The sequence below is a fragment of the Pecten maximus genome, chromosome 1 (genome assembly GCF_902652985.1).
Source record: "Pecten maximus chromosome 1, xPecMax1.1, whole genome shotgun sequence".
NCBI classification, from domain to species: domain Eukaryota; kingdom Metazoa; phylum Mollusca; class Bivalvia; order Pectinida; family Pectinidae; genus Pecten; species Pecten maximus.
The window spans coordinates 45264703-45280814 of NC_047015.1; the positions used below are offsets into that span (position 1 = coordinate 45264703).

A 16112-nucleotide genomic window follows, 5' to 3' on the forward strand; every position below is an offset into this window, starting at 1 on the left:
CCTATAATATCTGTAAAAAATGAAGGTTTTGGTTGTTGTAATGTCGATGAATACTGGTACATAGAATAATTTAACTTACTAATTGTCTTGTATAATGAGTTGCTAAAGTTTGGTTATAAAGTAATAACTGCATAAAGAAATATCTTCAACAGCAAAAATTGAAAAACAAAACAAACAAAAAAACAAAAAAAAGTTAATTCCTTAAAATTGATATTTCACAAAAACATCAGGAACCAAAGACACATAAAAACAAAAGATCATGACCATTCCACTCTACATCATTGTAACTTATTTAATTAGTTAAGACAGAATCACATGAAGCCAGTTGATGATATTTACTGGTATTAAAATGTGTTTTCCATTGAAAACCATCTTATTACACCAAAATGTAATAAATGATGATTACGAGTCATGTCCTGATATTTCTTTTAGATTATCAAATGTACTATATGTTGTTTACATTAAATCTTTATGTTGTTGGCATTAAATGTACTCTATGTTGTTTCTTTTAAATGTACTCTACAATGTTTACATTAAATGTACTCTATGTTGTTAACATTGAATGAGCTCTATGCTGATTCTATCAAATGTACTCTATGTTGTTTACATTAAATGTACTCTATGTTGTTTACATTAAATGAACTCTATGTTGTTTACATTAAATGTACTCTATGTTGTTTACATTAAATGTCCTCTATGTTGTTTACATTAAATGTACTCTATGTTGTTTACATTAAATGTACTCTATGTTGTTTACATTAAATGTACTCTATGTTGTTTACATTAAATGTACTCTCTGTGGTTTACAGTAAAGGACTTTGTCTTGTTTACATTAAATGGACTGTATGTTGTTAACATCAGACATACTCTGTTGTTTACATTTAATCTTTATGCTGTTTACATTAATTGTACTAAAATGTATATGCTGTTTACATCAAATGCACTCTATGTCATTTACATCAAATGCACTCTATGTTGTTTTTATTTAATGTACTCTATGTTGTTTATTTGTATTCAGATTAAATTATTATTAACTTTCTTCAAAAAAAGGTGAAAATGCAAAAACAATACATCAATGAATTAAACAATTCTTAATTTCTCAAATGGGAAAACTTCAGCACTAATTAAGTAGATACATGTAAATCAAATTAGACGGAGCCTAGTCCAGTGGTAAAGCAGCAGTAACTAAAGCCAAGCAGCATAGCATGTGAGTGATGTCTTGTAACAAAGCCAGACTACCAGTTTACCTTCATTGTCAGAGTCGTCACTCTTCAGGTCCACTAGTTCATCCTCGTAATCTAAACATAGGCGGTGCTCACACCGGTTAGTCGTGTGTACAAACCAAGGGCATTAACTCTTTAACTGTGATGATTAGTAGGGTCTCACAAACGTTTGCATGCATTCAGGTTTACAGTGACAAAGATGTAAACATGCAGTAACAGAGGTGACACCAGTACTAGAGAATAACAATACTATCAGTGTTCACACCATGACTACACATAATTCAAGTATCCTCATTACAAGAGAGTTTCCAGTGAAATAATAACAATTAATATTCAATACAATGTAGCACTAGTTCAAAGTACAATGTATCGTTCTACATCAGTTTTAGGTAACAATATTGGACCAACATTAATATAAGTGTGACTGATTTGGTATCAGACTTGAGCCAATGTATATATCTGTTAACAGGTATAATATCAACATTTGGGCCCAATCAAGTATATATAGGTGACAATTTTATTTCAATATTTAGAATAAGCTGAATAAAGAATAACAGGTTTGATAACAGTAATATGGCCTAGATGAATTTAAATTGAGTTAAAACTTGGATAAATTATAGGGTGTATTTAACTAATATTATTACAGTGTACAGTTATATTCTAGTACATAATGTTATCAAATAATATAGTGTATATTGTGTTACATTGTATAACAGAGTTAAGCAGTGTATCAAATAATATCAATAATGTAATACAGTTTTGAATAGTTTATCACATGGCATAATTATAGTATCTCACAGAATACATTGTATAACAATTACATTGTATAATCAATGTATTACACAATATATTGTATAATTGTAATCACAGTGTATAGTACTGGTAGTGTATCTCAAACAGTGTATATATCAATCTGTATTACAGGGTAAAGCATAGTATAACACAGTATATAGTTTACAGTTTATTATAGTGTATCACACAATACATTGTATAATATTACAGTATGCATTAGTGTATGGCATAGTGTATAACAGTGTATGACATATAGTGTACGTGGTAGGATGGTAATATAACAACATGTATTGAAGTCATGCAGTATATAGACATGTGTAACATCCTGACTTACCTCCTGAGGTTTTAGTTACAGCTCGTGAAAATGTTGGTTTGGTCCTGGAAATATAACAGAGATCAATATCAATTACAATGATTAGAATCATCTGAGTAGATTTTTATAATCCACATACAACTATTATTTGGTTTTAAAATAAAAATATCATGTTATTTGGTAAAATTTGAACTCACTGGTACACAGTGACATTGATTATACATAAATCACGTACTTTGGTGTAGACTCTGGACTATTAACATATGTAATTACACTGTAGACTCTGGACTGTTGACATATGTACTTACACTGTAGACTTTGGAACTGTTGACATATGTACTTACGCTGTGGACTTTGGACTGTTGACATATGTACTTACACTGTAGACTTTGGACTGTTGACATATGTACTTACGCTGTGGACTTTGGACTGTTGACATATGTACTTACGCTGTGGACTGTGGACTGTTGACATATGTACTTACGCTGTGGACTTTGGACTGTTGACATATGTACTTACACTATAGACTTTGGACTGTTGACATATGTACTTACACTGTAGACTTTGGACTGTTGACATATGTACTTACGCTGTGGACTTTGGACTGTTGACATATGTAATTACACTGTAGACTTTGGACTGTTGACATATGTACTTACACTGTAGACTTTGGACTGTTGACATATGTACTTACACTGTAGACTCTGGACTGTTGACATATGTACTTACACTGTAGACTTTGGACTGTTGACATATGTACTGACACTATAGACTTTGGACTGTTGACATATGTACTTACGCTGTAGACTTTGGACTGTTGACATATGTACTTACACTGTAGACTTTGGACTGTTGACATATGTACTTACACTGTAGACTTTGGACTGTTGACATATGTACTTACACTGTAGACTTTGGACTGTTGACATATGTACTTACGCTGTAGACTTTGGACTGTTGACATATGTACTTACGCTGTAGACTTTGGACTGTTGACATATGTACTTACACTGTGGACTTTGGACTGTTGACATATGGACTTACGCTGTAGACTTTGGACTGTTGACATATGTACTTACGCTGTGGACTTTGGCTGTTGACATATGTACTTACGCTGTAGACTTTCCACTGTTGACATATGTACTTACGCTGTAGACTTTGGACTGTTGACATATGTACTTATACTGTGGACTTTTGACTGTTGACATATGTACTTACACTGTGGACTTTTGACTGATGACATATGTACTTACGCTGTGAACTTTGGACTGTTGACATATGTACTTACACCATAGACTTTGGACTGTTGACATATGTACTTATACTGTAGACTTTGGACTGTTGACATATATACTTACACTGTAGATTTTGGACTGTTGACATATGTACTTACGCTGTGGACTTTGGACTGTTGACATATGTACTTATACTGTGGACTTTCGACTGTTGACATATGTACTTACGCTGTAGACTTTGGACTGTTAACATATGTACTTACACTGTAGACTTTTGACTGTTGACATATGTACTTACACTGTGGACTTTTGACTGATGACATATGTACTTACGCTGTGAACTTTGGACTGTTGACATATGTACTTACACCATAGACTTTGGACTGTTGACATATGTACTTATACTGTAGACTTTGGACTGTTGACATATGTACTTACACTGTAGATTTTGGACTGTTGACATATGTACTTACGCTGTGGACTTTGGACTGTTGACATATGTACTTATACTGTGGACTTTCGACTGTTGACATATGTACTTACGCTGTAGACTTTGACTGTTGACATATGTACTAACACTGTGGACTTTGGACTGTTGACATATGTACTAACACTGTGGACTTTGGACTGTTGACATATGTACTAACACTGTGGACTTTGGACTGTTGACATATGTACTTACACTGTAGACTTTGGACTGTTAACATATGTACTTACACTGTAGACTTTGACTGTTGACATATGTACTAACACTGTGGACTTTGGACTGTTGACATATGTACTAACACTGTGGACTTTGGACTGTTGACATATGTACTTACACTGTAGACTTTGGACTGTTAACATATGTACTTACACTGTAGACTTTGACTGTTGACATATGTACTAACACTGTGGACTTTGGACTGTTGACATATGTACTAACACTGTGGACTTTGGACTGTTGACATATGTACTTACACTGTAGACTCTGGACTGTTGACATATGTAATTACACTGTAGACTCTGGACTGTTGACATATGTACTTACACTGTGGACTTTGGCTGTTGACATATGTACTTACACTGTACACTTTGGCCTGTTGACATATGTACTTACACTGTGGACTTTGGCTGTTGACATATGTACTTACACTGTATACTTTGGACTGTTGACATATGTACTTACACTGTAGACTTTGGACTGTTGACATATGTTCTTACACTGTAGACTTTGGACTGTTGACATGTGTACTTACACTGTAGACTTTGGACTGTTGACATGTGTACTTACACTGTAGACTTTGGACTGTTGACATGTGTACTTACACTGTGGACTTTGGCTGTTGACATATGTACTTACGCTGTGGACTTTGGACTGTTGACATATAAACTTACACTGTAGACTTTGGACTGTTGACATGTGTACTTACACTGTAGACTTTGAACTGTTGACATATGTACTTACGCTGTGGACTTTCGACTGTTGACATATGTACTTACACTGTAGACTTTGAACTGTTGACATATGTACTTACACTGTGGACTTTGGACTGTTGACATATGTATTTACAATGTAGACTTTGGACTGTTGACATATGTACTTACACTGTAGACTCTCGACTGTTGACATATGTACTTACACTGTAGACTCTCGACTGTTGACATATGTACTTACACTGTAGACTTTGGACTGTTGACATATGTTCTTACACTGTAGACTTTGGACTGTTGACATGTGTACTTACACTGTAGACTTTGGACTGTTGACATGTGTACTTACACTGTGGACTTTGGCTGTTGACATATGTACTTACGCTGTGGACTTTGGACTGTTGACATATGTATTTACAATGTAGACTTTGGACTGTTGACATATGTACTTACACTGTAGACTTTGGACTGTTGACATATGTACTTACACTGTAGACTCTCGACTGTTGACATATGGACTTACACTGTAGACTTTGGACTGTTGACATATGTACTTACACTGTGGACTTTGGACTGTTGACATATGTACTTACACTGTAGACTCTCGACTGTTGACATATGTACTTTCAGTGTAGATTTTGGACTATTGACATATGTACTTACACTGTAGACTTTGGACTGTTGACATATGTACTTACACTGTGGACTTTGGACTGCTGACATATGGACTTACGCTGTGGACTTTGGACTGTTGACATATGTACTTACACTGTGGACTTTGGACTGTTGACATATGTACTTATACTGTGGACTTTGGACTGTTGACATATGTACTTACGCTGTGGACTTTGGCTGTTGACATATGTACTTACGCTGTGGACTTTGGACTGTTGACATATGTACTTACACTGTATACTTTGGACTGCTGACATATGGACTTACGCTGTGGACTTTGGACTGTTGACATATGGACTTACGCTGTAGACTTTGGACTGTTGACATATGTACTTACGCTGTGGACTTTCGACTGTTGACATATGTACTTAAGCTGTAGACTTTGGACTGTTGACATATGTACAATGTACTTATGCTGTACACTTTGGACTGTTGACATATGTACTTACACTGTAGACTTTGGACTGTTGACATATGTACTTACGCTGTGGACTTTGGCTGTTGACATATGTACTTACACTGTAGACTTTGGACTGTTGACATATGTACTTACGCTGTAGACTTTGGACTGTTGACATATGTACTTACACTGTATACTTTGGACTGCTGACATATGGACTTACGCTGTGGACTTTGGACTGTTGACATATGTACTTACGCTGTGGACTTTGGACTGTTGACATATGGACTTACACTGTGGACTTTGGACTGTTGACATATGTACTTACACTGTAGACTTTGGACTGTTGACATATGTACTTACACTGTAGACTTTGGACTGTTGACATATGTACTTACGCTGTAGACTTTGGCTGTTGACATATGTACTCACACTGTGGACTTTGGACTGTTGACATATGTACTTACGCTGTGAACTTTGGACTGTTGACATATGTACTTATACTGTAGACTGTGGACTGTTGACATACGTACTTACACTGTAGACTTTGGACTGTTGACATATGTACTGACACTATAGTCTTTGGCTGTTGACATATGTACTTACACTGTGGACTTTGGACTGTTGACATATGTACTGACACTATAGACTTTGGACTGTTGACATATGTACTTACACTGTGGACTTTGGACTGTTGACATATGTACTTACACTGTGGACTTTGGACTGTTGACATATGTACTTACGCTGTAGACTTTGGACTGTTGACATATGTACTTACACTATAGACTTTGGACTGTTGACATATGTACTTACGCTGTGGACTTTCGACTGCTGACTACACTCTTCTCTTGTTCCAACATAAGTCTGAACTTCCTTTCCGTGCTGTTCGGCCCTTTCTGACTGGCTCTGGTTCGCTCCCTATATAAAGTCAACTTTGTCTCCTTTGCTAGGTTTCTTTGGTTAACAATACGAATAGCAGGATTTCTTACTGTAGGGTCTGAGTTGGCAAATTCATCAGCCATTCGTGGGTATGCCTTACCCGCCGTCTAGGTAGGAGAGAAGGAAGATATAAAAACAGATGCACAATGTCATATAAATAGTAATACAAAGACAAGGGTTATATACAACCATGACTGTCTTTTTTTCCCCAAATATATTCCTTTAAATCTGTCAAGCTGTTTTAATGTAAAATTTGAGCTAACAATTCACAGTGCAATGTATACAATGAATAGATTGCTATAGCAGTTTTAATACAGACATGTGATTCTTACTATATTCTTTCTATTTATTAATTTATTTATTCATATTTATTTATTCATATTTATTTATTTATCTTATAAAGGTCGCACATCATAGTTCTGGTTGTCCATAGATTTCTACCCTCTGCACTAAAGTAACCAAAGAAGACATTATGAACTCAAGACTGCCAATGTCTGTCAGCATCCTGAACTAAGCATGTTCATCTATTTCCATATGGAGTAAACACCTTATTTGAGACTGTAACGTACATTATATTTCTAGCATTGGGTCAGATTATGTTGATTAATTTATGTAAGTAATGTTATAAAGGTGTTGTTGTTTCACCGTCGCATACAGAGGAACAACAGTTTGCATCTCATATACAATCTATTTTCAGGAACTAGTCTGGACAAGCTGACTGTCCCAATACCAGGCCTTGACAAGCTGAATGTCCCAATACCCAGTCTGGACAAGCTGACGGTCCAAATACCCAGTCTGGACAAGCTGATTGTCCCAATACCCAGTCTGGACAAGCTGACTGTCCATATACCCAGTCTGGCCAAGCTGACTGTCCATATACCCAGTCTGGACAAGCTGACTGTCCAAATACCCAGTCTGGACAAGCTGATTGTCCCAATAACCAGTCTTGACAAGCTGACTGTCCAAATACCCAGTCTGGACAAGCTGATTGTCCCAATAACCAGTCTTGACAAGCTGACTGTCCTAACACTCAGTCTGGACAAGCTGACTGTCCCCATACCCAGTCTGGACAAGCTGACTGTCCATATACACAGTCTGGACAAGCTGACTGTCCAAATACCCAGTCTGGACAAGCTGATTGTCCCAATAACCAGTCTGAACAAGCTGACTGTCCCAATACCCAGTCTGAACAAGCTAACTGTCCAAATACCCAGTCTGGACAAGCTGACTGTCCTAACACTCAGTCTGGCCAAGCTGACTGTCCCAATACCCAGTCTGGACAAGCTGACTGTCCTAATACACAGTCTGGACAAGCTAACTGTCCAAATACCCAGTCTGGACAAGCTGACTGTCCTAATACCCAGTCTGGACAAGCTGACTGTCCTAATACCCAGTCTGGACAAGCTGACTGTCCCAATACCCAGTCTGGACAAGCTGACTGTCCTAATACACAGTCTGGACAAGCTGACTGTCCCAATACCCAGTCTGGACAAGCTGACTGTCCCAATACCCAGTCTGGACAAGCTGACTGTCCCAATACCCAGTCTGGACAAGCTGACTGTCCAAATACCCAATCTGGACAAGCTGACTGTCCCAATACCCAGTCTGGACAAGCTGACTGTCCTAATACCCAGTCTGGACAAGCTAACTGTCCCAATACCCCGTCTGTACAAGCTGACTGTCCTAATACCCAGTCTGGACAAGCTGACTGTCCCAATACCCAGTCTGTACAAGCTGACTGTCCCAATACCCAGTCTGGACAAGCTGACCGTCCTAATACACAGTCTGGACAAGCTAGCTCTCCAAATACCCAGTCTGGACAAGCTGACTGTCCTAACACTCAGTCTGGACAAGCTGACTGCCCTAACACTCAGTCTGTATAACATGTATAGTTGGCTGCCTCACTCTCGATCCATTAACTTTGCATTAATTAGATTGACTTTTTTCTTTTGATAACTTGTCCTGTGGCTTGACAGAATATATTCTATTGTCTACTTACATACAGATAGTCAAAATGATATCATTTTTACAGAAAACAGAATGTAGAATGCCTGCAATTAATACTGATACTCATCCTTACCGTTCTTGTAAGGGGGAGTAACTCTGGGGGAGGAATTGGTTTAGGATAATACACAAGACGTCCTGATTTGGATGTGCCGAGTCGTCTGTTCTCCAGTTTGGGTAGGACAGGGGTCTCTATGGAGTCTAATGTGTGAGACCGAGATAGTTCCTGTGATTCCACTAATGACTGCAATGAATTAATTTAGTCATGCACATGCTTTACACACACAGTTGTTTGTAGAGTTACCGATGGGTACACTGGTCTGTCAGCATTAAACAGATAACTACAGGTACAGGTGTTACAAAATAGTCTCCAAGAATAATGGTCAAATAAAAACTGGTTATTGAACTAGTATTCATGGTTATTAAGATTTGTATGAAGTTAAAAGTTATTTCTTCATCGAGAACTCAAGATACAGAGTTGACTGTGTACAGCCAAATGCATAAATTATATGGTAACATCAAAAACAATGTTCAGATAGTAAGTTATTAAACCAGTTGGGGCTTTTATAGTAAATATGGTAAGCTTCTTAAATGTTTTTTGTTTATCTGCTCACATTAAAAACACATCATTCTGTAACTTAACATTTACAGATATCTGATGAACAACAGTGAAATGCTGATATAGAATAATAACTTTCCTATATAAAGCCTATATAAAAAATGCATGTGTTTGTTATCTATATGAATAAAATAAACTTTATATCAAATGTAAATTTTGATTTTTTAATTTTTTTTTACACTTATTAAATGTGGGAGTTATACTGAACCATTAGAGTATAATAGATTGTAAACTGTTATACTGAACCATTAGAGTATAATAGATTGTATACTGTTATACTGAACCATTAGAGTATAATGTAGATTGTATACTGTTATACTGAACCATTAGAGTATAATAGATTGTATACTGTTATAATGAACCATTAGAGTATAATAGATTGTATACTGTTATACTGAACCATTAGAGTATAATGTAGATTGTATACTGTTATACTGAGTCATTAGAGTATAATGTAAATTGTACACTGTTATACTGAACCATTAGAGTATAATAGATTGTATACTGTTATACTGAACCATTAGAGTATAATAGATTGTTTACTGTTATACTGAACCATTAGAGTATAATGTAGATTGTATACTGTTATACTGAACCATTAGAGTATAATAGATTGTATACTGTTATAATGAACCATTAGAGTATAATGTAGATTGTATACTGTTATACTGAACCATTAGAGTATAATAGATTGTATACAGTTATACTGAACCATTAGATTATAATGTAGGTTGTATACTGTTATACTGAACCATTAAAGTATAATAGATTGTATACTGTTATACTGAACCATTAAAGTATAATGTAGATTGTATACTGTTATACTGAACCATTAGAGTATAATGTAGATTGTATACTGTTATACTGAACCATTAAAGTATAATAGATTGTATACTGTTATACTGAACCATTAGATTATAATGTAGGTTGCATACTGTTATAATGAACCATTAGAGTATAATGTAGATTGTATACTGTTATACTGAACCATTAGAGTATAATAGATTGTATACTGTTATACTGAACCATTAGATTATAATGTAGGTTGTATACTGTTATACTGAACCATTAGAGTATAATGTAGATTGTATACTGTTATACTGAACCATTAGAGTATAATAGATTGTATACTGTTATAATGAACCATTAGAGTATAATAGATTGTATACTGTTATACTGAACCATTAGAGTATAATGTAGATTGTATACTGTTATACTGAACCATTAGAGTATAATGTAGATTGTATACTGTTATACTGAACCATTAGAGTATAATGTAGATTGTATACTGTTATACTGAACCATTAGAGTATAATGTAGATTGTATACTGTTATACTGAACCATTAGAGTATATGTAGATTGTATACTGTTATACTGAGCCATTAGAGTATAATGTAGATTGTATACTGTTATACTGAACCATTAGAGTATAATGTAGGTTGTATACTGTTATACTGAGCCATTAGAGTATAATAGATTGTATACTGTTATACTGAACCATTAGAGTATAATAGATTGTATACTGTTATACTGAACCATTAGAGTATAATAGATTGTATACTGTTATACTGAACCATTAGAGTATAATAGATTGTATACTGTTATACTGAACCATTAGAGTATAATGTAGATTGTATACTGTTATACTGAACCATTAGAGTATAATGTAGATTGTATACTGTTATACTGAACCATTATAATTAGAGTATAATGTAGATTGTACACTGTTATGCTGAACCATTAGAGTATAATGTAGATTGTATACTGTTATACTGAACCATTAGAGTATAATGTAGATTGTATACTGTTATACTGAGCCATTAGAGTATAATGTAGATTGTGTACTGTTATACTGAACCATTAGAGTATAATGTAGATTGTATACTGTTATACTGAACCATTAGAGTATAATGTAGATTGTATACTGTTATACTGAGCCATTAGAGTATAATGTAGATTGTATACTGTTATACTGAACCATTAGAGTATAATGTAGATTGTGTACTATTATACTGAGCCATTAGAGTATAATGTAGATTGTATACTGTTATACTGAGCCATTAGAGTATAATGTAGATTGTATACTGTTATACTGAACCATTAGAGTATAATGTAGATTGTGTACTGTTATACTGAACCATTAGAGTATAATGTAGATTGTGTACTGTTATACTGAACCATTAGAGTATAATGTAGATTGTGTACTGTTATACTGAACCATTAGAGTATAATGTAGATTGTGTACTGTTATACTGAACCATTAGAGTATAATAGATTGTATACTGTTATACTGAGCCATTAGAGTATAATGTAGATTGTATACTGTTATACTGAGCCATTAGAGTATAATGTAGATTGTATACTGTTATACTGAACAATTAGAGTATAATGTAGATTGTATACTGTTATACTGAACCATTAGAGTATAATGTAGATTGTATACTGTTATACTGAACCATTAGAGTATAATGTAGATTGTGTACTGTTATACTGAGCCGTTAGAGTATAATAGATTGTAAACTGTTATACTGAACCATTAGAGTATAATGTAGATTGTACACTGTTATACTGAACCATTAGAGTATAATGTAGATTGTATACTGTTATACTGAGCCATTAGAGTATCATAGATTGTATACTGTTATACTGAACCATTAGAGTATAATGTAGATTGTACACTGTTATACTGAACCATTAGAGTATAATAGTTTGTATACTGTTATACTGAACCATTAGAGTATAATAGATTGTATACTGTTATACTGAACCATTAGAGTATAATGTAGGTTGTATATAATGTTATACTGAACCATTAGAGTATAATGTAGATTGTATACTGTTATACTGAACCATTAGAGTATAATGTAGATTGTATACTGTTATACTGAACCATTAGAGTATAATGTAGATTGTACACTGTTATGCTGAACCATTAGAGTATAATAGATTGTATACTGTTATACTGAACCATTAGAGTATAATGTAGGTTGTATATAATGTTATACTGAACCATTAGAGTATAATGTAGATTGTATACTGTTATACTGAACCATTAGAGTATAATGTAGATTGTATACTGTTATACTGAACCATTAGAGTATAATGTAGATTGTATACTGTTATACTGAACCATTAGAGTATAATGTAGATTGTATACTGTTATACTGAGCCATTAGAGTATAATGTAGATTGTATACTGTTATACTGAACCATTAGAGTATAATGTAGGTTGTATACTGTTATACTGAGCCATTAGAGTATAATAGATTGTATACTGTTATACTGAACCATTAGAGTATAATAGATTGTATACTGTTATACTGAACCATTAGAGTATAATAGATTGTATACTGTTATACTGAACCATTAGAGTATAATGTAGATTGTATACTGTTATACTGAACCATTAGAGTATAATGTAGATTGTATACTGTTATACTGAACCATTATAATTAGAGTATAATGTAGATTGTACACTGTTATGCTGAACCATTAGAGTATAATGTAGATTGTATACTGTTATACTGAACCATTAGAGTATAATGTAGATTGTATACTGTTATACTGAGCCATTAGAGTATAATAGATTGTATACTGTTATACTGAGCCATTAGAGTATAATGTAGATTGTATACTGTTATACTGAGCCATTAGAGTATAATGTAGATTGTATACTGTTATACTGAACCATTAGAGTATAATGTAGATTGTGTACTATTATACTGAGCCATTAGAGTATAATGTAGATTGTATACTGTTATACTGAACCATTAGAGTATAATGTAGATTGTATACTGTTATACTGAACCATTAGAGTATAATGTAGATTGTGTACTGTTATACTGAACCATTAGAGTATAATGTAGATTGTGTACTGTTATACTGAACCATTAGAGTATAATGTAGATTGTATACTGTTATACTGAACCATTAGAGTATAATGTAGATTGTGTACTGTTATACTGAACCATTAGAGTATAATAGATTGTATACTGTTATACTGAGCCATTAGAGTATAATGTAGATTGTATACTGTTATACTGAGCCATTAGAGTATAATGTAGATTGTATACTGTTATACTGAACCATTAGAGTATAATGTAGATTGTATACTGTTATACTGAACCATTAGAGTATAATGTAGATTGTATACTGTTATACTGAACCATTAGAGTATAATGTAGATTGTGTACTGTTATACTGAGCCGTTAGAGTATAATAGATTGTAAACTGTTATACTGAACCATTAGAGTATAATGTAGATTGTACACTGTTATACTGAACCATTAGAGTATAATGTAGATTGTATACTGTTATACTGAGCCATTAGAGTATCATAGATTGTATACTGTTATACTGAACCATTAGAGTATAATGTAGATTGTACACTGTTATACTGAACCATTAGAGTATAATAGATTGTATACTGTTATACTGAGCCATTAGAGTATAATAGATTGTATACTGTTATACTGAGCCATTAGAGTATAATGTAGATTGTATACTGTTATACTGAGCCATTAGAGTATAATGTAGATTGTATACTGTTATACTGAACCATTAGAGTATAATGTAGATTGTGTACTATTATACTGAGCCATTAGAGTATAATGTAGATTGTATACTGTTATACTGAGCCATTAGAGTATAATGTAGATTGTATACTGTTATACTGAACCATTAGAGTATAATGTAGATTGTGTACTATTATACTGAGCCATTAGAGTATAATGTAGATTGTATACTGTTATACTGAGCCATTAGAGTATAATGTAGATTGTATACTGTTATACTGAACCATTAGAGTATAATGTAGATTGTATACTGTTATACTGAACCATTAGAGTATAATGTAGATTGTGTACTGTTATACTGAACCATTAGAGTATAATGTAGATTGTGTACTGTTATACTGAACCATTAGAGTATAATGTAGATTGTATACTGTTATACTGAACCATTAGAGTATAATGTAGATTGTGTACTGTTATACTGAACCATTAGAGTATAATAGATTGTATACTGTTATACTGAGCCATTAGAGTATAATGTAGATTGTATACTGTTATACTGAGCCATTAGAGTATAATGTAGATTGTATACTGTTATACTGAACAATTAGAGTATAATGTAGATTGTATACTGTTATACTGAACCATTAGAGTATAATGTAGATTGTATACTGTTATACTGAACCATTAGAGTATAATGTAGATTGTGTACTGTTATACTGAGCCGTTAGAGTATAATAGATTGTAAACTGTTATACTGAACCATTAGAGTATAATGTAGATTGTACACTGTTATACTGAACCATTAGAGTATAATGTAGATTGTATACTGTTATACTGAGCCATTAGAGTATCATAGATTGTATACTGTTATACTGAACCATTAGAGTATAATGTAGATTGTACACTGTTATACTGAACCATTAGAGTATAATACATTGTAGTTTGTATACTGTTATACTGAACCATTAGAGTATAATAGATTGTATACTGTTATACTGAACCATTAGAGTATAATGTAGGTTGTATATAATGTTATACTGAACCATTAGAGTATAATGTAGATTGTATACTGTTATACTGAACCATTAGAGTATAATGTAGATTGTATACTGTTATACTGAACCATTAGAGTATAATGTAGATTGTACACTGTTATGCTGAACCATTAGAGTATAATAGATTGTATACTGTTATACTGAACCATTAGAGTATAATGTAGGTTGTATATAATGTTATACTGAACCATTAGAGTATAAGGTAGATTGTATACTGTTATACTGAACCATTAGAGTATAATGTAGATTGTATACTGTTATACTGAACCATTAGAGTATAATGTAGATTGTATACTGTTATACTGAACCATTAGAGTATAATAGATTGTATACTGTTATAATGAACCATTAGAGTATAATAGATTGTATACTGTTATACTGAACCATTAGAGTATAATGTAGATTGTATACTGTTATACTGAACCATTAGAGTATAATGTAGATTGTATACTGTTATACTGAACCATTAGAGTATAATAGATTGTATACTGTTATACTGAACCATTAGAGTATAATGTAGATTGTATACTGTTATACTGAACCATTAGAGTATAATGTAGATTGTATATTGTTATACTGAACCATTAGAGTATAATGTAGATTGTATACTGTTATACTGAACCATTAGAGTATAATGTAGATTGTATACTGTTATACTGAACCATTAGAGTATAATAGATTGTATACTGTTATAATGAACCATTAGAGTATAATGTAGATTGTATACTGTTATAATGAACCATTAGAGTATAATGTAGATTGTATACTGTTATACTGAACCATTAGAGTATAATGTAGATTGTATACTGTTATACTGAACCATTAGAGTATAATGTAGATTGTATACTGTTATACTGAACCATTAGAGTATAATAGATTGTATACTGTTATACTGAACCATTAGAGTATAATGTAGATTGTATACT

The 16112-nt window shown here is 33.4% G+C and overlaps 1 protein-coding gene across 2 annotated transcripts in view; it reads right to left on the minus strand.

The window, feature by feature from the left end:
• The window catches only part of LOC117334950, a 40812-nt gene that overhangs the window by 15106 nt on the left and 9594 nt on the right, over positions 1 to 16112 (minus strand). Inside the window, exons 11-14 of one of the 2 annotated variants that reach the window (XM_033894818.1) lie at positions 9074 to 9241; positions 6868 to 7100; positions 2350 to 2393; positions 1248 to 1298 (exon numbers count right to left, since the gene is read on the minus strand). In XM_033894818.1, coding sequence (XP_033750709.1) covers positions 1248 to 1298; positions 2350 to 2393; positions 6868 to 7100; positions 9074 to 9241 — 496 coding nt within the window. The remainder of the gene's footprint in view (positions 1 to 1247; positions 1299 to 2349; positions 2394 to 6867; positions 7101 to 9073; positions 9242 to 16112) is intronic. The other variant, XM_033894826.1, reaches the window with a different exon arrangement.